This window comes from Crotalus tigris, unplaced genomic scaffold, assembly GCF_016545835.1.
Source record: "Crotalus tigris isolate CLP2741 ecotype Arizona unplaced genomic scaffold, ASM1654583v1 scf7180000020352.946698, whole genome shotgun sequence".
Classification (NCBI taxonomy): Eukaryota; Metazoa; Chordata; class Lepidosauria; order Squamata; family Viperidae; genus Crotalus; species Crotalus tigris.
The window spans coordinates 178890-205227 of NW_024097981.1; the positions used below are offsets into that span (position 1 = coordinate 178890).

Here is a 26338-nt window from a genome sequence, read left to right on the forward strand (position 1 = left end):
CAAATTTTTGAATTTAACACTATTGAAATACTGATTTCAAAATATGAATGTTATTTAAACTGGTAGGTATAAAACAATTACTCAAAACTCTGCATTTAATATTACTGAAATACCGATTTCAAAATATGAATGCTATTTAAACTGGTAGATATAAAACAATACGATCATTTTAAATAACCATTTCTTCCTCTTGATAATAGTTCGCAAGATTGAAGAAAAAACATATCAACTATTACTGTTCTAGGTATTCTTTGATTTTTCAAAGTCATTTTTTTCCCCCGCGAAGAGAAAAATGACTGAAAAAAATTCTAGTTCAAAAGTTTGGGATGGAACTGAAAATATTTACTGCTACAACTAGTGAGAATTTTTGCATGGTTTATCCTGAAATAAAGCTTAAAAAAGGGGGGTTGCTATAAAGAAGTTTCTCTCTTTCTCAACCCCAGGGAGAACACCACAAGATTCAATTTACATATGATCAGAAAAAAGACAAGAAAGACAGAAAGAAGAAAATGAAAAGGAGGGGAAGAAGGGAGAGAGAGAAAGAAGGAAAGAAAGAAAGAAAGAGAAAAAGAAAGAACACAGCCTTAGAGGAATGAGACATTACCTTTGGAGCGCACGATGTAACACTGTTTCTGTAAATTTTACACAAAAATGGCAAGAAATAAATTGTAGTACAATTCCAAACAAACTTGAGACTATGTTTAATACAGCTTTTAAGTACTTTTTTTTTTTTTTTGCGTTTCAGCTGAATGCAATTCTCTATGTGTTTGCAAAACCAAGGTCACGTTTTATTTTTTTTAAAAAAAAATAGGGCTCTAAACTTTGTTTAAGGCTGAGGATTTTTATACCAGTAGAAATAGTGAAGAGTCACTATGAAAAATAGACTCGGTTAAAATTCTCTTTCCGACAAGTCATTTATCTTTTGCCTAGACTCAGTTTCCGCCACCCAAGTTACGACGACACGTGGGAAAGTTACTTGAGTGGTTTGGGTTACAAAAAGGTTATAGGTAGCCCTCGACTTATGATCACAATTGAGCCCAACATTTCTGTTGCTAAGAAAGACAGTTGTGTTAAGTGATTTTTGCCCCATTTTACAACTTTCTTCCCACAGTGGTTAAGCATTAAGTTAGTCACACAGTTGTTAAGTGAATCTGGCTTCCCCCATTGACTTTACTTGTCAGAAGGTTGCAAATGAAGCTCACATGACATTCCCCTCCCCAGGACTCTGCAACCGTCAAAAGTACAAGTCCGTTGCCAAGTGTCTGAATTCTGATCATATGACCATGGGGATGCTGCAATGGTCGTAAGTGTGAAAAACAGTCCTAAGCCACTTTTTTTCAGTGCTGTTGTTAATTTCAACAGCAACTAAATGACCGGTTAAGTCGAGGGCTACCTGTACTCAAAGGATTATAAAGACTGTTTATAAAGACTGTAAAAACACAGAAGCCCATCCTCAGCAGGGATGTGTATCATTTTAAAATGCCCTTCCACAAATCAAAACTCTACATAAATATGATTAAAGGGAAGGATTATTTGGGTTTCCAGCACAGTCAGGAATAAGCCCTGCGAAGCAGGCAGGATTAATCTGGGGATGCTTTGGCTTGTAACAGGCCAGAAAACCAGTATCGTAAAGCTTTCAACCCACGTATAAATGCTAGTGACATCAGAAACCATATGGTTATAATAAACGGGGGGGGGGGAGTTGTTACCATTCTTTTCACAAATCAGGATAATCACTGGGATTAGTTAAGTGAAAAGCTCTCATTTACACAGGCCTAGCTTGGCTTGAATGCAGAATGCTTCAACAGCTTGATTCATGTTTTGTTTGTACTTATCAGCAGGGTTTATACTTATTAAGAAACAATTTACGACACAAAATTCAGGTTAAAGTTGTTATGAATACTTTTTTTGCAGCAACTTTTTCAAAAATTGAATAATCCCGTGCAGTTCAATAACTTTTGAATTCCATCATTATTTTTTTTTAGAATTTTCCCCCAGAACTTAAAACAGAAAAATAACAAAGCTGAAGAAAACCTTAAATATCATAGGTAGAATAATCAAAAACCTCATCTCTCTCTCTCCCCCACCCCATCCTTCCTGGTCACATTGAAGAAAGATGAAAAAAGGTTCCAAAATATTTACAACTAAAAAAGAAAGGGTCAACCATGTATTCAAGGGGGCATTTCAACCAACCACAGTTTGCAATACGAATGTTAATATTTGGGTGTGCTGAGGGTGGGGGCAGAGAGAGAGAAATGGCAGCAGCAGAAAAAACACTGTCTTCTAAACTGTTATCATCCTCTATTTTATCACCAGTAACTGAGTTTTAACATGCTTGAGATAAATACGTGTCCATCATCCGACAAAAATTAAATAAAAATAAATATAATTTTAAAGTAAAGACATAAAGTTAAAAGTGCAACAAAAACCACAAAAAAACCTCAAAGGAAAAACTTGATGAATCACTGAGTCTTTTGTTCTGCCATCACTTTTCTATGTGCTATTTTCCTGGCTTCTGAGCACTGCACTGTATCCTAACTTATTTCTACATTATACTTTATTTCAAACTTTATTGCTTCTCAATGGGTTTTGTAGATTGGCAGCCAGCATCCTAAGGGTTTAATCCACAAGCAGAAATACTGATTTTTCTTTGCAATATTGTTTAATCTCTTTGTTATGAAAGGTCTTGGTACACCTCAAGATGTTGCTAAGTAGGGTGGACACCTAGCTGGCTTTTTAAATTTCAGCCACTAATAAACAGTTTACAGTCCTTATAGGTAGACTTATTATTACAATGGGACCTTCCCAATGTTTTTTTGCTAAGCAAGGAGGTTGTTAAATGAGTTGTTCCCCATTTTATAACCTTTCTTGCCAGTTACTAAGCAAATCACTACAGTTGTTAAGTTATCACGGTTATTAAGTGAATCTGGCTTTCCCCATTGGCTTTGCTTGTCAGAAGGTTGCAAAAGGGATGTCAGATGACTTTGGGACACTGCAACCGTCATAAGTACATGCCAGTTGCCAAAAGTCCAAATTCTAATCATGTGACTAGGGGGATGCTGCAATGGTCATTAAGTTTAAAAACAGTCACTTTTTACAGTATCATTGTAACTTTGAATGGCCACTAAATGAATGGTTGTAAGTCAAGGACTAAGTGTACTTTGCAAGGCTGAGAATACCCCACCACCAGCGAGGCATACAAGCTGTATCTTTCTTTTATGCAAAAAAACCTGTCTGCAAACTTATTGAACCTGTAATATTGCACTTATTTGCCTTTGAATGCAACTTAAAAGTCTGTCATGGCAAAACAAGATTATCCTATATCAGCTGTGTTTTCACTTATTTAATCTTCCACCAAATAACTAACTGTAACAACAATTATAATTATAATAATTAAAGAGGGCATATCTACCTTCCATGAACTCAAGGTAATGTACAATGAATGTTAAACTTATTTTAAGTAGGATTGCATAGGATTTAAAGATATACCATAGGGTAAGTTGTTGGCACCACCTTTTATTACTAAAAGTGGGCCTGTAAGTTATAAATTTCAACATGTTTAATGTTTTAATTATTTTTATTAGTTTTCTAAATTGTAAGCAGTCCAGAGTTACGTTGTAAGGGAGACAGGAGCCATAAAAACTTAATAAACAGCTGTATTAATCAAGTGCTCTTGTAAATATTGCCATGTATTATTAAATAAACTTTAGAGCCCACAAGCAGCTTCATAATCAATGTGTTAGCAGTTCAAATATTTGTTAGTTCAGATAAGCTTGAAAATTGGAAAAAAGTATGGAAGAGCAAACAAATTATTTTTATTTTCTACTATACGTCTAATTCAAGCCAATCTCAAGCATAAGGGAAGCCATCTGTCTGCCAAACTAGAAATCTCTATAAACCTGCATTACCTTCCCAATGAGGTAAAAGTTACCGTATTTTCCGGCGTATAAGACGACTTTCTAAACCACGCAAATCTTCTCCGAAGTCAGGGGTCGTCTTATACGCCGAGTCGTCTTATACGCCAGAAAATACGGTATTTCCAATTTTATATTGATTTTTCATTTTGGGGACATTCCTTAGGAAGCAAGTTAAATACGCCTCTTATCTGTACATTATTCAATAATGGCAGAGACCTCTTTTCAATTTAATCTTCCAGAGCAGTGATCCCTTTAAGAAGGTGACAAAGCACTATTCATTCTTATCAAGAAAGATGGCAACTAGGACTGTAATTCTAGTAAACATGCTTGAAACCAGTTAAGATCCTAAATTCATCAAATAGCAAAAATCCAAGTTGTCTTGTCTCAAACACAAGATGAAACGAATACAGCTTGTGTTTTTGTAATTCTGGAATAAATGTGGAAGACAGGAAAAGAATATTGAACCACAGATTCTAATAAAACTCAGCAAAACCACTTGGAGTACAGCAGGTTAATTTCACTTTGACAGGTGCCTCTTGCTAACAAAATTAAGAATCTGGAATGGATTCTGTAATCACATTTCTCAAGCATATGTTAACTCTGCCACTTGGGACCTTCAAAAGGACGAAAAATGAGAGCAGAAACCCACTGTTATAATGGAACCTTCAAAACAAATGCTAAAATTACATTGTAGCTGGCTATCTGCAAATTAATGCTGGTCAAAATCAACAGCACTTTTATCATATACAGGTAATCCTCGAATTACAATCATATCTGAACCTGGAATTATGGTAGTAAATGATGAGGGTTGTAGGTTGAAGCATCACATGACTGAGTCTGAAGTTACAAAAGTTTTGTTTACAATGGTTATTAAGTAAATGGTGCAGTCATTAAGCAAGTCTGTTTTCCCCAAGGGGTGATTTTTGCCAGAAACCAGAAGCAAATGCCAAAAACAGTAGTCATGTGACCTTGGAATGCTGCAAACAGCCATAAGAAGCTAGTTGCCAAGCATCCAAAATACATTCATGTGACACAGTGTGTGTTTATGTGCATGTGTGTTTGTGTGTGTCTGTCATAACTCCAAAAATGGATTGTAAGTAGCTCTGGAGGGACCATCATTAAGCGACCAGTTGTAAGTTGAGGACTACCTGTAGATGCCTATACAGGTAGTTCTCAACTTATGACCAGACGTGAGCCTGAAATTTCCGTTCCTAAGCAAGACAGGTGAATTTTGCCCATTTTTCGACCTTTCTTGCCTCAGTTGTTAAGTGAATCACTGCAGTTGTTAACTTAGTAACACAGGCGTTAAGTGAATCTGGCTTCCCGACTGACTTTGCTGGTCGCAAAAGGGGATCACATGACATTGCAACCGTCATAAATATGAACCAGTTGGCAAGCATCCGAATTTTGATCGTGTGACTGTGGAGAGATATGAACAACTGTCTTAAGTCATTTTTTTCGGCGCCTTTGTAACTTTAAACAGTCACTGAACGAATGGTTGTTAAGTCGAGGACCACCTGTATTTTCCATTAGACCAACTGCAAGCATCTTCAGAGGTTTTTCTCCCTGGAACTAGCGCATGTCTAAAAGAGGGCTGTGTACCACCGCAACATCTGCACCCTTTGATGTGTTTAAAAAAAAAATGCCTGTAACCTTTCTACCTGAATCGTCTCCACGCCTCTCAGGGGTCTGGGAATTGATGGGAGATAAAAGCTATGAATTCACTGCTTTCACAAAAGAAAATGCCCAAACTCAGCTTTTCAGAATCTGAGATACAAAATATATATGTATGTATGTATGTATGTATGTATGTATGTATGTATGTATGTATGTATGTATATGCCTCAAGAGATTTTTGTAAGAGAACATAAATAATAAATAATTTAAGAAAATGCCTTTCTATTCTGGCAGGGACCATGCAAAGCTAGTGAATTTAAAACCAGCACTGTATCTATAAAACCAAATAGATCGTTGGTGAAAAGCAGAAATCTGCCTTTTGATTCCTGTCCTTGTGTAAATATTTTGGCAATACCATCTTTCTTATGAACAGTGCTTGTGTGTTTTTATGAAAATGCAACTCTCAAACGAAGTTTACTTACATGAAAAACTGGGAACCATTCGTATGTTTCCCTCTGTTTGCCATTGACAAAAGAAAGGCTCGGTCGTGTTTCAAAATAAAGTTTTCATCTGTTTCAAAAAAGGAGACAAAAGAGAGACAAATCAACCTCCCCCTGGCATTTAGACCCTTTACAAGTATCAGTCATGAAGAATTATCCCGTTGTGCAGTAAAAACTCAGAAACAATCTATGCCATTAATTAGAAAGACAGTTTGCACACAAGCAATCGTTGAGCAGCCTTTAATCAAGAATATTTGGAAGTTTTGATTATGACAAGCCACTTTACCATTTTTAAACCGCTTTTGTGAAATCTCTGATTGTCCTTCCAACACTGCAGAGATTTCTCCAGCCCTGCTATTAAAACACATTTCCTTTAGCTGCAGAATGAGCAGATGTCATGCAGCTCCATGGAACTAGCATATATTCCTTTGGTTCAATCATCGACTAACCAGTTAAGAACTAGCATCTGAATGAATGTTTCCACGAAACAAGGAAGTTCAAATTTCCTTTGTGAAAAGACAACATGCCTCGAGTTTAAATAAAAATCTGTGTAGATCAGTGCTTCTCAATCATGGCACCTTTTAAGATGTGTGCACTTCAAATCCCAGAATTCCTCAGCCAGCCACGGTGAATTCTGGCAGCTGAAGTCCACATGTCTTAGATTTGCCAAAGTTGAGAAACACTAGTGTAGATACTCCTTAACGTTAATCAACTAGCAATAAGGTAAGAACAATTCCAAAGCAGTAATTTATCCAGTAATCCATAGGCTAAGAATCACTAGCATGCAATAAAATTGGGTTGGATCAGAAAACACAGAAACCCCCTCACCAAAAAGCCTCTTTCTTTGAACTGGACAGACAAACCACTCTGACTCTTTCACTAAACCAATTAAACTAAGTATGTGGGGTCCTGGTGTTTTCTTGAGCTTGGTGGTTTTCTGGTAGACGTCTTATGACCCAACTAGGTAACATAATGAGTGCTAGAATCTAGAAGCCCGCTCCCTTCTAGTGCTGATGATGTTTCATGCAATGTCTGCAAGAAAACCATCCAGCTCAGAGAGCAACAAAGGACTCCACATTTCAACCCTGAGCTACAAATATTCTATCGGTAATTAAATTATGATTTGTTTGTTAAGGTAATTCTCAACTACAAACAGCCATCAACAAAATAAGAATGCCATGTATGGGGTTTTTTTTCAGTTTCAGAGTGGAAAAATCTCATTTTACAACATGCTGTTATGATGATGATTGCGAGTCTATTGTGGCAGCTTTAACTGAATTTTATTAAAAGCGTAATTGTACAGTACCAGGACAGTTGTACTTACCTAATCCAAAATCTTAGAAGAACCAAAAACCTTTACAATACAGATTGGCAAACAGAAGAATAATTGCTGTTGTATTCTATGATTAAGTGCTTTCAGAATATAACTTTTGTACAAAGCAGCTCATTTAGAAAAGGTTATTCTTTTCTACCTAAGTACGTTCAGGACACATTTGGAATCAACGTAACAAGAAAAACTGTTTGGTATCTGATTTATAACCCAACACTTTTAAAACATGCCCCAAATAATTGAGAAGACACATACAAACCTCAAAAAGGAAAGGGAAGGGAGCACCTGAGTTGAAAGACAAGTAGGTGACATCCCAAGGACGTCTTGGTCAAACCGAAGGCCATCTTGGGCCTCTCAAACTATTTTGGGTTTGCTCTCCAAAGCTACACGGACCCAGCCACAAATTCATTAACAGCTGACCAAAGATTTATTAGGAAGGGTGCAGGGGAACAAGTTTGAATTTGTGTTGAGCTTTTGTGTCTTACCTTTTCATTTTGCAAAAGATCACATTCTCTATAAACAAAAGAATATGTTGACAGTTTTAGGCAGGAAGACAGGAGTTGGCATGAATCAAGTTGGCTAGCCTCCATGCTGAAGTCAAGTTTTAACCACTACAATAGCCGCCATAAACGTTGACTGTTAACGCTAACATTTACAGTCTTAAGAATTTTTAAAACTCTCATGCACACAGAGAATATCCATGCAATATTATACTTTCATGCAAGAGGAGCTATATAAACCTGGTTATGAAAAGCTGAAATTGGAATTCGCAAAGCTGAAGCCACCGAGGTTTAAAGTAACTGCTTGAAGTTTACCTTTGAAGTATCCTCCGTAAATAGATTCGCCTCCTTTTCCGTTACCTAGCATTAAGAAGATAGAATGTAAAATCCTGGAAAGTACCACTGAATAATTTAATTAGTTGCATAGCATGAAGGAAATCAGCAGTGGGCTCTGAGAGATTCCCAATTCTGAATTACAGGTAAGTAGCAATTACAGGAAGTCCTTGATTTGGACAACTGAGCCCAAAGTTTCTGTTGCAAAGTGAGACAATTGCCCCATTTAATGGCCTTTCTTGCCACAGTTGTTAAGTGAATCACTGCAACTGATAAGTTACCATCATGGTTGCTAAGCGAATCTGGTTCCTCATTAACTTTGCTTGTTAGAAGGTCGCAAAAGGAGATCACATGAACCCCAGGATGCTGCATCCATCATAAATCAGTTGCCAAGCATCCAAATTTTAATCATGTGACCATGGGGATGCTGCAACAGTCATGTGAAGAACGTTCATAAGTCACTTTTTTCAATATTGTAACTTTAGTCACTAAATGAACTGTTGTAAGTCAGGGACTACCTATAGCACTAAATAATTTAACCAGTCACATAGCACATTTACCAGAGAGCAATTGGCAGTGGGCTCTGTGAGATTCCTAATTCTAAATTACAGGTAGGTCACAATTAAGGTAGTCCTTGACTTATGACCATAATGGAGCCCAAAATTTATGTTGCTAAGCGAGACAGTTGTTCAGTGAGTTTTGCTCCATTTTATGACCTTTCTTGCCACACTTAAGCGAATTACTGTGGCTGTTAAGTTAGCAACACAGTTGTTAAGTAAATCTGGCTTCCCCACTGACTTTGCTTGTCACAGAAACTGATCACATAACCCCAGGATACTGCAACCATCATAAGTACAAGTCAGTTGCCAAGCGTTCAAATTTGATTAAGTGACCAAGGGGATGCTGCAATGGCCATTAAGTGTGGAAAAATGGCCATAAGCCATTCTTTTCAATGGTCTTGTAACTTTGAATGATCACTAAATGAACTGTTGTTAAGTTGAGGACTACCTGAAGTGTGAAATTTGATTTGAATGCAATTTATAAACTAATCCAAGGTTGAGTTTAATGCTTGCCCAAATTCTCACAGCGCAAAGCTAATAATGTGCACAAGGCTGAGGCTGGTGCACGGGAGTTTGTCGCTGGCATTTTTAAGAGCTCCTTAGGTGGGCAATGCAGAGACACGGTTCCATTCGAGGAAAACTCAAAATCAGAAGGGGCTCATTTTTTTCAAGAACTGTAGTTGAGTGCAGGTGATTAACAGGTGTGTTTTAGATACGGATAGCAGGTATGAATAGTCCTCAACATATGACCATCACAGAGCTTGCCCATTAAGGTTGGTTTTTGTGGCGCTTGTAAAACAAGTTGGCCACATGACCGACCTGATTTTACAGTGTTCTAAAGTGCTGTGGCCGTGGGAGACTGCCTTAAATGGGGTTTGTTGCAATCATGTGACTGCTGGACCACTGGAAGTGGCGCAGTGATTAAAATGCAGTATTGCAATCTAACTCTGCCCACAGCCTGGAGTTCGATTCTGGCCATCTGAAGGTTGACTCAGCCTTCCAAGGTCGCTAAAATGAGGACTCAGATTGTTGGGGGTAATAGGCTGACTCTGTAAACTGCTTAGAGAGGGCTATGAAGCACTGTGAAACGGTATAGAAGTCTACTGCTATTGCTAAATGGGGTTGTGTTGCGATCACATGACTGTGGGGAGGCTGAGCACTGAAACTTAGGATATGGCCGTAAGTCCCCCTTTTCAGGCAGGTTGTAACTTCAAAAATTTGCTAAGTGACCAGTGGTAAGTCGAGAACTTACTTTATCCTCTTTTATTGTTCTACAATATTTTATTAATAAGCATATACCAATTTATGCTTAAAATACTCAATTGCCTGTTTTCATCAGGATGGAATAATTACATACTATTCATAGAAATATTGCTTTGAACACAGGAAGTCCTCGACTTATGAGCCTAAAATTTCCATTGCTAAGCAAGACAGTTAAGATTTTGCCCCATTTTATGACCTTACTTGCCACAATTCAGTGAACCACTGCAGTTGTTAAGTGAGTAATGGTTGTTAATTGAACCTAACCTTCCCACTGACCTTTGCTTGTCAGAAGGTCGCAAAAGGTGACCACAAGACCCCATGACACTGCAGTCATCCTGAACACGAGTCAATTGCCAAGCATCTGAATTATGGTCATGTGACCATGAGGAATGCTGCAACGGTCATTAAGTGTGAAAAATGTTCTTAAGTCACTCTATTCAGTGCCCTTGTAACTTCAAATGATCACTAAATGAATGGTTATAAGTCGAGGACTACCTGAAGTCCAAATAATGCGACCATTTTGTGGGGTTCATTAATTGCACTGATCAAGACCCTTTGGTTATTTATGAAATAAATAACTCAACTTGCATCTTGCGTGATGTTTATTGAAATATCACTGTTCCTTGGCAACATGACCGTCCTGATTTTACAAGGGTTTTTGTGGTTGTTGCAAGTGTGAATGGTTGTAAGGCCTAACTGGATTATCTGCACAAACAACATCGTCATCGGCATGTGCGCAACCAACACAAGAAAACTACAACTCCTCATCTTGTCTCTAAGGGACTACACAAATAGAGAGAAACAAAACAGCATCTGTGAAGAAGTCAGATTTATTCCCAACGGAAAAATTAAGTTGTGATTTTTGGAACAGGCCGGGAAAACAACGCTTACGTTTCTCTTCTCAAAATCTTTTTTCCCCCTTCTTCACAGTTTATAGCTGCTTCCTATGAAGATTTGATCTCACATCAACTCTTAGCATTAGGGATGTTCTCTTTACATTTTAACTCACATAGAGTATGTTGTATATTTGTAGCGGTGACTAAACTAAGCTATCAGGACCGATTATTTACGTATTTTAGCTAGCAATAGCAATAGCACTTAGATTTATATACCCCTTCTTAGTGGTTTACAGCCCTCTCTAAGTGTTTACAGCAGTGTTTCTCAACCTTTTTAATGCCGCGACCCCCAACCGGTCGTAAGTTGAGGACTACTCAACCGGTCGTAAGTTGAGGACTACTCAACTGGTGCAGCACCGTTTGCAGAATGGGACTTTTGGCGGGCTCAGCAGGGCAGAGACAGCCTGGACAATTCCTATTGGCTTTTGAAAGCCAATAGAATTAGACTCTATTCAAGAGAGTCTATTCTATTGGCTTTCAAAAGCCAATAGAATAAAAAGGAGTAGCACAGCTAAGGGGGAAAAAAATGGCGGACTGCGTTGTTTGGCAACCCCCGTGAAATGGTCGTTTGACCCCAAATGAGGTCCCGACCCACAGTTGAGAACCACAGGTTTACAGAGTCAGCATATTTGCCCCCAGAAATCTGGGTTCTCATTTTACCAACCTCGGAAGGATGGAAGGCTGAATCAACCTTGAGCCGGTGAGATTCGAACTGCCAAACTGCTGGCAGTCGGCAGAATTAGCCTGCAGTGCTGCATTCTAACCACTGCACCACCATGGCTCCGATAACTTCTACTAACATCATCCCCAGGTATTAAGATTTCCATTTGGGAAAATCTTCCTGCTAGAGCAGAGTACACAGGTAGTCCTTGACTTACGAACACAACTGAGCCTAAAATTTCTGTCGCTAAGTAAGACAGTTGTTTAGTGAGTTTGGCCACATTTGACGACCTTTGTTGCCAGAATCCTCACAAGCCTTGCGGCCGTTTCCCACCCCAGTGGGTCCCATACTGTCCTCCTTACTTCCTTCCAGCAATCACTGGAACACAGATCAAGGAAGGAGGGCAGACTGTTCTATTGCTGGGCTATGTGGTGTGATCCTGGAAGTGGACACCATTTTCCGAGAGGCGACACTGAATTGTGGTCATTTGGAAAAATGGGAGTCATTTCCTGGATGGCTCATCAACAGAGTGGCTTGCTTTGCCTCCCTAATCTGAGCTCTGGAGATCTTTGAGAGATAAGCGCAGGATGAGAGATGCAGGATAAGGGGATTCAGTGGGTGGGAAGGGACCCCAAGAAGCAGGAAGCAAGGTAGGGGGGGGGGCTTCAGGCACTGGGGGAGGTCTGGGGCAAGGTCTGTGCTGCATTTAATGACCCACAATTTGTTTTAACGACTGGACTGGGAAAAGGGATGAAAGAGTCTCAAGCGAGGTGATCATGTGACTTGCTTCTCTTAATGGCCATCAGGACTAACAACCGTAAAGAGCAGGCTCCATTACAGTACGTCGAGGACTAACTGTAATAATATGGATGTGCAAGTTGCTCAATGTACACGCAACAATTTATGACCAAACTGCTAAGTATAATTACAACAACAATGGTAATAACAATATTCAGGCTAAATTTTAGAGAGTGAGACGAGGGCAGGGTTTTACATTCCATAAAACTCTAATTAGAATGTCTAAAAAAAAAAGGCCAATGGTTTAATTCCTGACATAATACAATCTATTCTTGAAAGTTACCATTCTTATAATGTAACATGAGAGCTAACAGCATATCCAAGCTATTTATTTTTCCTGAAAAGAGAAAAGGATCATTTACTGTAGATATTTAAATATATTCAAACATCTCATAATTTTTTTGCAGGCAACTGATAAATTTGGGCAACCTTTTAATTACAGTGGAAACCCCTCCCCCAATTTGGAGTGATGGATTAAGGATAGGTCATTACATCTACCTTCGCTAAAGTCTCCGCCTTGAATTATGAAGCTTTTTACCACGCGGTGGAAAGTTGAACCTTTGTAGCAAAGCTTTTTTCCAGTTGTTTTCCCAATTCCCTTTTCACCTATAAGGAGAAAATATATGTAAGGTCTCAGCAGTCTTACAAGCCATGATGTCCAAGACGAATGAGTCGGAAAACGTAACTTGGTCTCGCGTCACCGTCACTTAAAGCCGTAAGTGGTGACAATGCTACAGGTGTGTCCAGCTGTATCTCCTGCACATAGCTGGACAAACGTGACTTCTAAACAGCCACCTACATTTGGCAGAGCTTCAGTGTTTCTATTCCAAATGGAAGATGCTACTATTACCATACCTAAACACAGAGGGTAGCCATTTTTGACTGCCAATTAAGACTTCATTAAATTTACCAGGATGAAGGTCTATGGCGATTCTCAGTCATCCAGGTCATGGCTGTCCCAAAAGTGTTTATCCTTGTTTAAGACATTTCACTTCTCATCCAAGAAGCTTCATCAGTTCTGACTGAATGGTGGAGGATGGAAGAATTTATATTCCTTATAATCATCTGGTTATTACAGAGTAATTGAGGCTACAGTCCTTTTAGCAGTTCCAAGAAGGTTCCACACCCATTTGCACTATTCAGGTGACCCTGAGGGCACAGATAAACCTCCAAGTGGCCTCAACAGCATTTTAATGACCAGCTGTCTGCAAGGAATATAAATCCTTCCCCTATCCACCATTCAGTCAGAACTGAAGAAGCTTCTTGGATGAGAAGCGAAGCACCTTCAAGGAAAAACAAAGTCTAATAGCCTTTTGAAAAACCACCTTTGGGATAACAGGATGAAGTATTGATAAGACTACATGTTTCACTGTTATCAAGTCAGTCAAATCCTTCACCAATGCTTTCTTTTCCCAACATGGGGAGTTTCACCACAAAGAAACATTCAGCATGGAGAAAAGTGCTTGGAATTGCTTTGAAGAGTTAAATGGGCAGCAAATGTATCTGATAACATCGGCGTTGACAAAATCCCTATCAGCCAATGGTAGAAGGCAGCTTTACTTAGAACAGCTGACATCCTGCGACAATACCTTTAACACCACCAAACTTCCACATCTGCCTATCCCAGGTCCTCGGGAAGGACTCCAGAGGCGGACAAAAATGCCCAGTCCAATCTGAACGACTGGTGACTGTGCGACGAACGACAACAACAACAACAATAATGGTTAAAAAGGATACAAGTAGTCCCTGACTCATGACAATTGGGACTGGAATTTCTGTTGCTAAGCAAGGAGGTTGTTCGAGTGAACTTCACCCAGTTTTTGCCACAATTAAGCAAATCACTGCAACTGTTAAGTGAATCGAACTTCATTAAGCGAATCTGGCTTCCCCACCGACTTTGCTTGTCGGAAGCCGGCTGGCAAGGTTGCAAATGGCGATCATGTGACCCCCGAGACGCTGCAGCCGTTATATGTCGGGTTGCCAAGTGCCCAAATTTTGATTATGCGACAGTGGGGAATGTTGTGCTGGTTGTAAGTGTGAGAATTGGCTGTAAGTCATTTTTTTCCCGTGCCGCTGTAACTCAGAACAGTCACTAAAGGAATGGCTGTAAGTGGAGGACTACCTGTATGTGATCAGGACCCCACAAACAATTTAGTTTTTCCAACTTGTTGCTAGCTCTCCCACCTCTTTACTAGTAATGTTTAATGTCATTGATAAAGACATTGGTCAAGCTGTTTAGCTGTATTAATCATACTTTCCCACTGGCTGGCTGCTTCTCTCCAGGACTGTGCTGAAAAAGATTGACACAATATAGATAGGATATTAAAACTCCTGGGAACAGATGAAATTCCAGGCTCCTGGATAGGGAAAAGGCTATTAACATCCAATACTGCAGTACAGCCCAATTAGATGTCTAGGGAGATTTTCAGTCATCCAGATCATGTATGTCCCAAGGTGCTTCTTCAGGAGGTAACTGGACTTTCTTTGAAGATGTTCCGCTTCTCATCTAAGTAGCTTCCTCAGCTCTGAAGCTTCTTGGATGAGAAGCGGAACATCGTCAAAAAAATAAAATAAAATAAAGTCCAGTTGCCTCTTGAAAAAGCACCTTTGTGTATAGCTCAACTCTGTAACTTTGATACGCTGTATCAAATTTAACTCTGCAAAAATAACATTCAGATATAACTAAATAATATTTAGACATTCCATTTTTATTCCTTTGTTCTAGCTCAGAGATAGGCAACCTTGGCTCTTTTATGACCCATGAACTTCCTCAGCCAGCCACACTGAGGGGAAAGCGAGAGGTTTCCAAACTGAGCCATGCTGGCTCAGGAATTCTGGGAGTTGAAGTCCACCAGTCATAAAAGAGCCAAGGTGGCCTACCTCTGGCCTAGGCCGCTGTATGACTCGTGGACTTCAACTCCCAGAATTCCTGAGCCAGCATGGCTCAGCTTGGAAACCTCTCCCTTTCCCCTCAGCATGGCTGGCTCAGGAATTCTGGGAGTTGAAGTCCACGAGTCATAAAAGAGCCAAAATGGCCTACTCCTGTTCTAGCTCAATGACAGAATACAGGTAGTCCTCGACTTATGACTACAATTGAGCCCAACAGTTAAGTGGGTTTTGCCCCCTTTTATGTTCGTTCTTACCAACTGTTGTTAAGTGAATCACTGTAGTTGTTAAGTTAGTCATAGAGCTGTTAAGTGAATCTGGCTTCCCCATTGACTTTGCTTGTTGGACAGTCGCAAAAGGGAGTCACATGACCCTGGGGTATTGCAACCTTCATAAGTACGAGTCAGTTGCCAAGCATCTGAATTTTGATCACGTGACCCTGGGGATGCTGCAACGGTTGTTAAATTGAAAAACTATCATAAGTCACATTTTCCAGTGAAATTGTAACTTTGAATGGTCACTAAACAAACTGTTGTTAAGTCGAGGACTATCTGTATACTGGTCACTTTTGTAGCAGGCTTCAGTCCATTCCTAACAGATATTTCAAAAAAGAGATCCCGCAGTAAACATGCCCTAAGGGAAATTTATATTTGTGTATCAGAACAGACTAATAATTTGAAAAAAGGACGCTGCGTTACAGATTTTTTTTAATCTGCTAAGCACAATTTCTGGCATCCAAGGAAGAAACAGGCAGCCACTGATGCCTGACCTTGTGTTTCTTTTCTGAGTGGCTCCAAAGATAAGTCACGGTACAGAATTACAATAAAATTATAATTATTCAGAACTTTAACAAAACATACCTGTGCATAGACAAAGGAAGTTTTTGCAAGTCCTTGGACACACATCAGAGAAAAGCTGAAATATGATACGACCAACTGGAATATAAATTAAAGTTTAATTACACCATTTTTACAGTAGCCAACCAAAGCATATTGCAGCTTTTTTACAATTATGTTATCATGGATTTAAATTGTGCTGTGAAGATTAGAATTATTTCTCATTTTTCAACTTATAGGAACTTTGAGCTTTATCTGCTTGCCTTTCTCAAACCGTATCTTACAGAAACTGCAACCCTCTCAATATTCTGCTTTCAGTAAAGACATGAAAAACAAGTGAAAGCCACAGCCAGAGCACTTAGAAACGCTTAGTGATCACTTTCATTTTCCACAAATGACCAGGTATTTTTATGTGCTCTAATTATAATCCTAGTCCAAAAATAACCACTTTGTAACATGTTGGAGCAAGTAAGTTGCAGTGAGAATTTCTAGAACAACAACAAAAAAGGAATCTTGATTAGTACCTATTTTCCAACCCCTACAAATATGGTTAAGTATGTACGTGATACGTACACAAACACAAAATCTGTACAAGAACTGGTCATAATTAATTTTTTCAGTGCCATTATAATTTGAAGAATAATTAAATGGATGGTTGTTAAGTTGAACACGACCTAGTGACAAGCTTGGTCTTTTGACAACAGGCATGCAGTATATTGTGGTTCCTTTTGTATATTTATCTTCTGTCTTTTTTTTTTTTTATAAATAACTCAAGGCAGCAAATATACCTATACGAGTGATAGTGGGTGCTCCTCGTACACCCACGTTACACCTATCCTCCGTGAGCTGCATTGGTTGCCTATTGGTCTCCGCGTCCAATTCAAGGTGTTGGTTATTACCTTTAAAGCTCTATATGGCTCAGGGCCAGGCTATTTGCGAGACCGCCTACTACCTCATAGTTCCCTTCATCCGGTTAGATCCCACAGGCTGGGCCTCCTTCAGGTCCCATCGGCCAAGCAGTGCCATTTGGCGGGGCCGCGGGAGAGGGCTTTCTCTGTGATGGCGCCCATGTCTTGGAACCAGCTCCCCCCGGAGATTAGGACCGCTCCCACCCTGTTAGTTTTCCGCAAGCTGCTTAAGACCTGGCTTTTCCGGCAGGCCTGGGGTTTATAAAATCTGACCCCTGGATGACTGTTATTGTATTGTTTGTTTTGTTAAGTTATGTTGTGTTTTTATTGTTAGCCGCCCGGAGTCCTGCGGGAGTGGGGCGGTCTATAAATTTTAATAAATATAAATATAAAATATATACTCCTTCCTCCTCCTACTTTCCTTACAATGGCAACCGTGTGAGATGGGTTGGACTGAGAGAGGTCTGCTTTTCATGCCTAAAGTGAAACTAGAATTCAGAGTCTCCTAGTGATTGGCCCAGGTGGCTTTCATACCTAAGGTGAGACTAGAATTTACCATGTCCTGTTGATTGGCCCAAAGTCACCCAGCCTGCTTTCATGGTTGGGACTAGAACTCCCAGTCTCCCAGTTTCTAGTCTGGTGCTTTAAAGTTTAAGATCAAACATTGCTTCTATTGTGTATTGTTTTGTTTCTGGTCTTATTTGTATAAGATCCCTTTAAGTCACTATGTGGAATGAGAAGCTATGCTTATTTAAGTTATTCTCATACTTTCAGCTAAAGGGAGTAACATTTTCACTATTATACAAAGCATATTTTCACGTCAGTTATCTAAATGCAAGTGATACATTTCAATTTTGTAAATATGTTTTATACATTTATTTAATATATGAAACCCATTTGCAAAATAGAAGAAGTATCACGTTTGGATAACTGACATGAGAATATGCTTCTTTGTATAACAAGGTAACAAAACCTTACACCTTTTAGCTGAAACTATGGAAGCGGGATGTTTAGAATACAAAAATATATGGACTCATTTTAAGTGTTTCTAACCTACTTTCCTCCACTTGAATATTCAAAGCAACTTGATATATGAAAATAAAACACTTGTCTAGTATTCATAAAAATTATTATAAACCTGAAACCAGCACATCAAGGAATTATCCAGGGACTGCAGGACAGAAATAGTAAAAGCAGGACAAGAGCTTTCCAAACTTAGAAACACTTGGATGCATCCCACATTGTACTTATTAAAATGTTCTGTGTTGAAATACAGAGAAATGGTTTCATTCTTCCATCCACTTCTAAATTTTTAAGAAAGATTATCAGAAAATGTATTTAATGTCACTTTTTTTCCTACTTATTGGATGCGAGGCTGATCTGGCCGCAACAACTGTCACCTCATTCATTGCCAGGCTTGATTTAGCTGATCTCACTCATTGGCAATAAATAAATAAATAAATAAATAAATAAACAAACAAACAAACAAACAAACAAACAAGCAAGCAAGCAAGCAAATCAGGAATTAAATCCAAATTTTGCTATACTTTTACTGTATTGTATGCAATTAAGCCTGGTTTATTTCTTGATACAACAAATGATGAAAGAGAAAATAACAGAATTAGAAGGGACTTTGGAGGTCTTCTAGTCCAATTCCATCCTCAAGGACACCTATACCATTCCAGACAAGTGGCTGTCCAGTGACAGAGCACCCACAACTTCAGAGGCAAGCCATTCCACTGGTTAATTGTTCTGTTAGTAAATTTCTCCATTGTTCTAGGTCGCTTCGCTCCTTGATTAGTTCCCATCCATTTTTTTCTTGCCCTGCCTTATGGTGTTTAGAAAATAGGTTGACCTCCTCTTCTTTGTGGCAACCCCTCAAATATTGGAACACTGCTATCATATCACCCCAGTAGTTCTTTTCACTTTGCATTGCTATTCTGAAATACTATTTGACCTTGTATAAAAATAGCACGTAGCCACTAAAATTCAAGTGATCAGTGCCCCAAAGAGGGCTGTAAACAAAATCTAACTAACGAGAAGCATTCATCTCTGCAAGCATGAACTCTAAAGTATCGTGATACAAATATTCTTACAGACTGATAGAGCCCTCAGACCTTACCTGGTTCTCGATTAATTTCGATATCAAAGAAGCACTGGGGGCGATCCTCTGCCCCCATGATGGCAGGAGGCCCTAATGCCCACTTCTTTACCACCTTCAGGAAAACAGAAGCATATCAAAACTTAAATAATGGCTGAATCTTAGAGGCACAGAGAAAACTATTTATATGACTAAAAATGCCCCACCCAGATGCTGAAGCAGCCAATAAAATCCAGGACCAAAAATTTCACGTCATTCAAAGGAATTATAATTGCTATTGAGGATTAACTATAAGTGGTCCTTAAAGTACATCCACGACTGAGTTCAAAATTTCTGCTGCTAAGACCATTGTTGAGTTTTCCCCCATTTTACGACTTTTCTTGCCACAGTGGTTAAGTGAATCATTGCAACTGTTACGTGATCCTGGGACATGGCAACTGTTATAAATATAAGACCCTTGTTCAGTGTCTGAATTTTGATCACATGACTATGGGGATGCTGCAACGTCAGAAGTCCCTTTGAATGGTCACTAAATGAACTGTTAAAAGTTGAGGACTGTCTGTACAGTATCTCTGGGCTTCTTACGATATAATAAAAAAGCAGAAAAAGTACAAGGAAACAATTAAAATTAGAAAAATTAAATAGAAAATTACAGTTCACATAATCTCCATATTCTACACAGGAACTGAATAGGAAATACATTTACATGTTTTATAAATGCATTATATATTTATTGCATATATTAAATATGCATTATTTGCAATCATTGGTTGCATGGTCAAATGTTGTGCATTTCTGCCCTTTTTCTTATTTAATTCTTAACTAAAAGGAGAAAATTTAAATATTCTAAGATATGAAAATAAATTACTCCTGTTTCCTTTGGATTCTATTTAAAGGAAAAAATAATAATAAAAAAATTGGCAAGCGCAGGGAAGTGTAAACTGCCCCGCTACCCCTTTCCTCGGGCCAAGCCTAGCTGGGGATGATGGGAATTGGAACTTTTTTCCTCATGAAGAGATTTGAGGAGGAAGAGGGAAACTGAGTCTCCTGAAAAAGAGAGGCCGGGAAGAGAGAGATTCTAATGAGGAATGTGTGAAGAGAAAAACGCCCACCCGGGCCCCACAAACATTGGCCGCACTCCTTCAAGAGGACTAGTGCCTTTTTGGTCAAGGGGCTAGCAGCTCTCGGAGAAGCCCGCCGGGGTCGTTACCTGGCTGTGCCGGAGCTACTCGGTCAGTCCTCCGCGCCCACCCGCTTCCGGTCAGCCCGGCTTGCGGCCGAGTACCTCAGCCCGAAGCAGCCGCAACAACCCCTCGGCAGTAGCGCCATTAACGGAAATCTTCTGAGGGGGACGACGAAGGGCGGGGCCAAAACGCGCGAGTACGCACGCGCGCTCCTCTTTTGAGGCCCGCCCTCGGGATTTCTCTCCATCCGATTGGCCTTTTCCAAACAGTCCCGCCCTCGGCGCGCGCGCCTCCTCCGCCTCCGCCACCTCTTGTCGGGCCACGCCCACCCGCGCTTTTTCTTTTTTTTTAAGCCACCGAAAGAGGGCGGGGCGCCCGACTAGCGCGCCTAGCTCCGTCTTTCCCTTCCCGTGAGCAAGCGCTGCCCCGCCCAAAGCTTCGAGGGGAGGAGTCCAAACCGAACCAAGCAACAACAACAGAAAAAGGCTGGTCGATTTGACGTCTCGCGAGATCGCCTCTCTTTCCGAGCCGCTCGGCGCGGCCCGTATGCTTTGAGGATGTGGCAGTTGGCCTGTGGCCGTGAGGGAGGGTGGAGACTTTGCTTGAGCTCCCCTTGAAAATAACCATTAACATGTTTAATTTAACTTTTAAAAGTATCCTTACCATCGTTCAAAGCCACAATAAAATAATGTCTGTACCTTGTAGGGGGTTATTTGCTGTTACATGTTTGCATTTTTGTTTTCGATAGGTTATTCTTAGTGGTGCATTCCTTCAGAGGCAGCCTGCTTCATCTCAAAATGAATGTGAATTATGCAGAAAGTTACAAAATCAGAGCAAAAATAATTCAAGAGTAGGAAGAGGCTTGCTACATTACAGAGTTCCCTTTAATTTTTGGACATATTTCTGAACTTTCTCTTAAAACAAGTAGTCCTCAACAGTTCATTTAGAGTCTGTTCAAAGTTACAACACCATTGAAAAAAGTGATTTACACTGTTTTTAACACATGACTTGCCACATTCCCATGATCACGTGAACAAAATTCAAATACTTAATGATGGTTGCAGTGTGATCCCCTTCTGCAACCTGACAAGCAAAGTCAATAGGGAAGCTAAATTCACAACCTTGTTACTAGCTTAGCAACTACAGTGATTCAAGAAAAGTTGTAAAATGAGGCAAAACTCACTTGACAAATGTCTCCCTTGGCAACAAATTTTGGGCTCAGTTGCCGTAAGTCAACAATTCCCTTTATTTGGATAGGAAACCACAAGGAAACCCACAGGTTTATACTTGAAAGTTGAGGGGAAAAAAACTCGGAAAAAGAAAATTGACAAACCAGTCTATATTATTGTTGAGGAAATTACATGGATATAATTAAGAAAGGCTTTATTTTTTGATGTAATTCAAACTTAGCTTCTTCGTCAATCTTTTGATTGGTATTATGGAAGTCATGTTCTCAGCTATAGGTCCTCAGATTACAACTGCAGTTTGCGCCAGAAGCAAGGCAGTCATCCAATGACTCACACCCAATTTTATGATTTTTTTTTGCCACAGTTGTTAAGTGAATCACAGGGTTGTTAAGCAAATCCAGCTTGCTGTTTCATAGTTGGGTGCTGAGAACTGCTTGAACTGGGATGCTGCAATTATCTTAAATACATGCAGATTGACAAGTGGTCAAATTTTGATCATGTGACCTGTGGGATTGTAAGAGTGAGGACCGGTCGTAAGTCACTATTTTCACTGCTGTTGTAACCTTGAATGGTTGTTAAATGAATGGTTGTACGTTAAGGACAGCCTATATTTCGCATCAGGAGTGCTGTGAAGGTCAGATCATAAACGCTTCATATTCAGAGTTTAATAGGTTAAGAATTTTATGTAGATGCCGAAAAAATAATATTTGTCTTTGGAATGGAATATTCCAAAATAAATGTATTTAAATAAAGTATCAAGAAATACTTGAAACTGTTGTTCAAGAGCTTAATTGGAAAAATATTTTGATTAGGAACTTTAGTACTATGATGGTAAGAAACTTTCTTATTTAATTTTGTTGTGAGTTACACAATGACAATGAAGATATTCTATTCTATTTACAGTTGAACAAGGAGTCAGATAAGAGCAAACCTCGCCAGAAAGTGCTTGAAAAAAATAAAAAAAAATCTTTTCTTTCCATCGAGTGACTTATTTTGAATCTCAGGAAGACATGAGAACAACAGGGATACAAGCTTGCTCATTAACAAAGGTAATCTCCGACTTACTTATTCGTTTAGCGACCGTTCAAAGTTAAAATAGTACTGAAAATAGCATTTCCAACTGGCCCTCGCAGTTATGACCATTGCAGTATCCCCATGGTCACGTGACCAAAATACATGCGCTTGGCAACCAGCATGTATTTACGATGTTTGCAACATCCCCAGGTTGTGCGATTCCCATTTGTGACCTTCCCAGCCAGCTTCCCACAAGCAAAATCAATGGGAGAATCTGTATTCACTTAATGACCCTGAGATTCACTTATGAATGGCAGAGATTGGCTTAACAACTTTAGCAAAAAAATGATAAAATTCTGGTCACCATTGTGGTGGTAAGTCGAGGATTACCTGTACAGGTAGCCTCAACTTATGACCACAATTGAGCCCAAAATATCTGTTGCTAAGCAAGACAGTTGTTAAGTCAGCTTTATCCCATCTTACGACCTTCCTTGTCACCGTTAAGTGAATCACTGCCATCATTATGTAGGTAACAGAGTTGTAAAGTGAATCTGGTTTCCCCATTGACTGGTTTGGTTTGTCAGAAGGTCGCCAAAGGGAATCACATGACCCCAGGACAATGCAACCGTCATAAATATGAGTCAATTAACAAGTGTCTGAATTTTGGTTACCTGATCATAGGGATGCTGCAATGGTTGTAAGTGTGAAAAACGATCATAAGTCCCTTTTTTCAGTGCTGTTGTAACTTCTAATGGTCAGTAAACAAATGATTATAAGTCAAGGATTATTTTTATAATGATCGTATTTTGGGAGGAAAAAAAAATAAAAGGCAAAGCTGAAAAAGGGGGCAAATCGGAAAGAGGTTTGTCAAGGGTAACAAAACACTCATTGTTTATGTTGATAACATTGTTTGACAAAAGAGGATTCAAAAGCAAAGTCAAAGCAATCAATCCATCAACTGAAAGGTCACTTTTTTTGAAATAACAAATTGTCCTTTATAATAAAGGATATATGGTCACTCTGTTTATGGTAAAGATTTACATTGGCTGAAATCCAGTCATCACAATGCTGTCCGCTGTGGAGATAATATGTGCATGTAGCTTTTTAAAATCCATTTTAATTCATTAATAGAGTAAAAGAGTTGGAAGGGATCTTGGAGGTCTTCTAGACCAAGCAGGAGCAAGACAAATACCATTCCAGACAAACTGTTTGCTCTATTTTTCAAAACCTCCAGTGATGGAGCACCCACAACTCCTTAAAGACAAGCCGTTCCACGGATTAATTGTTCTAACTGTCAGGAAGTTTCTCCTTAGTTCTAGGTTGATTCTCTTGTTGATTAGTTTCCATCTGTTGCTTCTTCTCCTGCCTTCAGGAGCTCTGGAGGAGACATGGACCCCTCCTCTTTATAGCAACCCCATAAATATTGGAAGACTGCTGTCATGTCACCCCCAGTCCAGTAATGGCGAACCTATGGCACAGGTGCCAGAGGCGGCACTCAGAGCCCTCTCTGTGGGCACGCACGCCGTCACCCCAGCCCTAGGCCTTCAGCTGGGTTTTATTAAGGTGACCAATCGTCTTCCTTTAGGGAGGACAATCCTTCTTTTGTAAGTTCTATCCTCTCTCGAAAATTGTCCTCCTACATGTGTTCTTTCTTGATATTTGAAGACTAATCTGTAAATCTCCATATTCAATCGATGCGTGTGATGTGATGTATTTGTACTTGATATGACGATTCGTCAAGGCTTGGTACAATGCAGCAAGATGGGATTATGAGACGCATGCGCTCCGCGCAGTAGAATTGTTTTGAGAGAGTGCGCCGCGCCAAGTGGCTTTGTTTACTTCTTACCGAAACATGACATGGCGCACACACACACGCATTAGATTTACTTTTTTTTCTTCAATTTATTTGTGTCCTCCTTCTTATTGTAAAAGAGTTGGTCACCTTAGTTTTATAAAACCTTTTTGCTTTAGGCCTCTGCCGCCGTGTGCAAAAAAAAAAAAAAGATTCAATGAATCAGTCATTTTCAACTTCTCGCAGGAAAAAAAAAGATCTTGCAAAGTTGGAATTGATTGATTGAATTTTTTAGTCCCACCCAGTCTACCATTACGACCGCAGCTACACCCACCCAATGGGCCACACCCACCCAGCACCCGACGATTCATAAGTGGGTTTTGGGTTGCAGTTTGGGCACTCGGTCTCTAAAAGGTTTGCCATCACTGGTCTAGTCTTTCATCAGACCTCTATGAAGCTGTCCACTTTGGTTCCTGGAAGACATTAGCTGGATTTACAGGCATTATATTTGTGCAATTACAGGTAGTTCTCGACTTACAATTGTTAATTTAGTGATCTTTCAAAGTGGCCCTGAAAAAAATGACTTACCGTATGATTGTTTTTCACACTTATGACCATTGTAGCATCTCTGTGGTCACCTGATCAGAATTCAAACTCCCAGTGTCCTGGGATCATGTGATCCCGTTTTGCGACCTTCTGCCGAGTAAAGTCAGTGGGGGAAGCCAGATTCATTTAACTGTAGGTGTTCATTTAACAGTTATGGCAAAAAAAGGTAAAATGGGGCACAAGTCACTTAACAACTGTCTTTCTTAGCAATGGAAATTTGGGGCTCAATTTTAGTTGTAAATCGAGGACTTCACATACAGCCTAGCTAATGCTCCAATTGTGACCTTTTCTGAGACAGGTACATTTAACAATGCTTATTCTGCTTCTTATATTCAGAATAAATTGTACTATCACTTGTAGTCTTTTTGTAATTGTTTGAAGTTGCAACTAGCTGGGTCATGAAACGTCTGCAAGAAAATCACCAAGCTCAGAGATAACCAAGGACCCCACAGCCGCCTCCTCCTCCTCCTCCTCCTCCTCCTCCTTTCCCTCTCCTCCTTCTCTTCTCCACAAACCCCAATCCCTTCTAGCACTGATGATGTTACCTAGCTGGGTCATGAAATGTCTGCAAGGAAACCACCAAGCTCAGAAAACATCCCATAGTCATTGTCTCCTTCTTCTTCTTCTTCTTCTTCTTCTTCTTCTTCTTCTTCTTCTTCTTCTTCTTCTTCTTCTTCTTCTTCTTCTTCTTCTTCTTCTTCTTCTTATTCTTCTTCTTCTTCTTCTTCTTCTTCTTCTTCTTCTTCTTCTTCTTCTTCTTCTTCTTCTTCTTCTTCTTCTTCTTCTTCTTCTTCTTCTTCTTCTTCTTCCTCCTCCTCCTCCTCCTCCTTTCCCGCTCCTCTTTCTCTTCTCCACAAACCCCAATCTCTTTTAGCACTGATGATGTTACCTAGTTGGGTCATGAAATGTCTGCAAGGAAACCACCAAGCTCAGAAAGCACAAAGGGCACCACAATCATCACAGTCCTACTCCTCCTGCTTTTCCTTCTCTTTGCAAACCCCAATTCCTTCTAGCACTGATGATGTTACCTAATCAGGACTAGAAACTTCTGCAAGAAAACTACCAGGCTCAGAGAGAACCATCAAGGACTCCATAGTCCTCCTCCTCCTTCTCCTCCCCTTGGCAAACCCCAATCCCTTCTAGCACTGATGATGTTACATAGTTGGATCATGAAACATCTGCAAAGGAAACTACCAAGCCCAGAGACCATCCAGAATCCCTTGGTTATGTTTGGTTTATCTAAAAAGCAAAAGAATTTATTTCCAATGAATAATTTCATATATGGTATTTAACTGCCCGACTTGAGAACCAGCATCAGTCTTGAAAAACAGCACTGTCTGACGGAGATTAGAAAAGCTAAATTTATGTGGTATTATCAGGTCTGCTCATCTCAGCTGCGTCATCAGAAACAAAGGCCTCTTTTCAGTAAGATCAAATGCCAAATAAAGT

The 26338-nt window shown here is 39.7% G+C and overlaps 1 protein-coding gene across 8 annotated transcripts in view; it reads right to left on the bottom strand.

The window, feature by feature from the left end:
- Positions 1-26338, bottom strand: part of NKTR (natural killer cell triggering receptor) — a 60543-nt gene that overhangs the window by 29011 nt on the left and 5194 nt on the right. For 2 of the 8 annotated variants that reach the window (XM_039366758.1, XM_039366755.1), the window contains exons 1-6: positions 20317-20473; positions 19128-19221; positions 16122-16196; positions 12874-12981; positions 8180-8224; positions 6017-6104 (exon numbers count right to left, since the gene is read on the bottom strand). In XM_039366758.1, coding sequence (XP_039222692.1) covers positions 6017-6104; positions 8180-8224; positions 12874-12981; positions 16122-16196; positions 19128-19185 — 374 coding nt within the window. In that variant the 5' untranslated portion in view covers positions 19186-19221; positions 20317-20473. Of the gene's footprint in view, positions 1-604; positions 633-6016; positions 8225-12873; positions 15170-16121; positions 16197-19127; positions 19222-20316; positions 20474-26338 lie in introns of those variants that run through there. The other 6 variants (XM_039366757.1, XM_039366756.1, XM_039366762.1 and 3 more) reach the window with 6 other exon arrangements.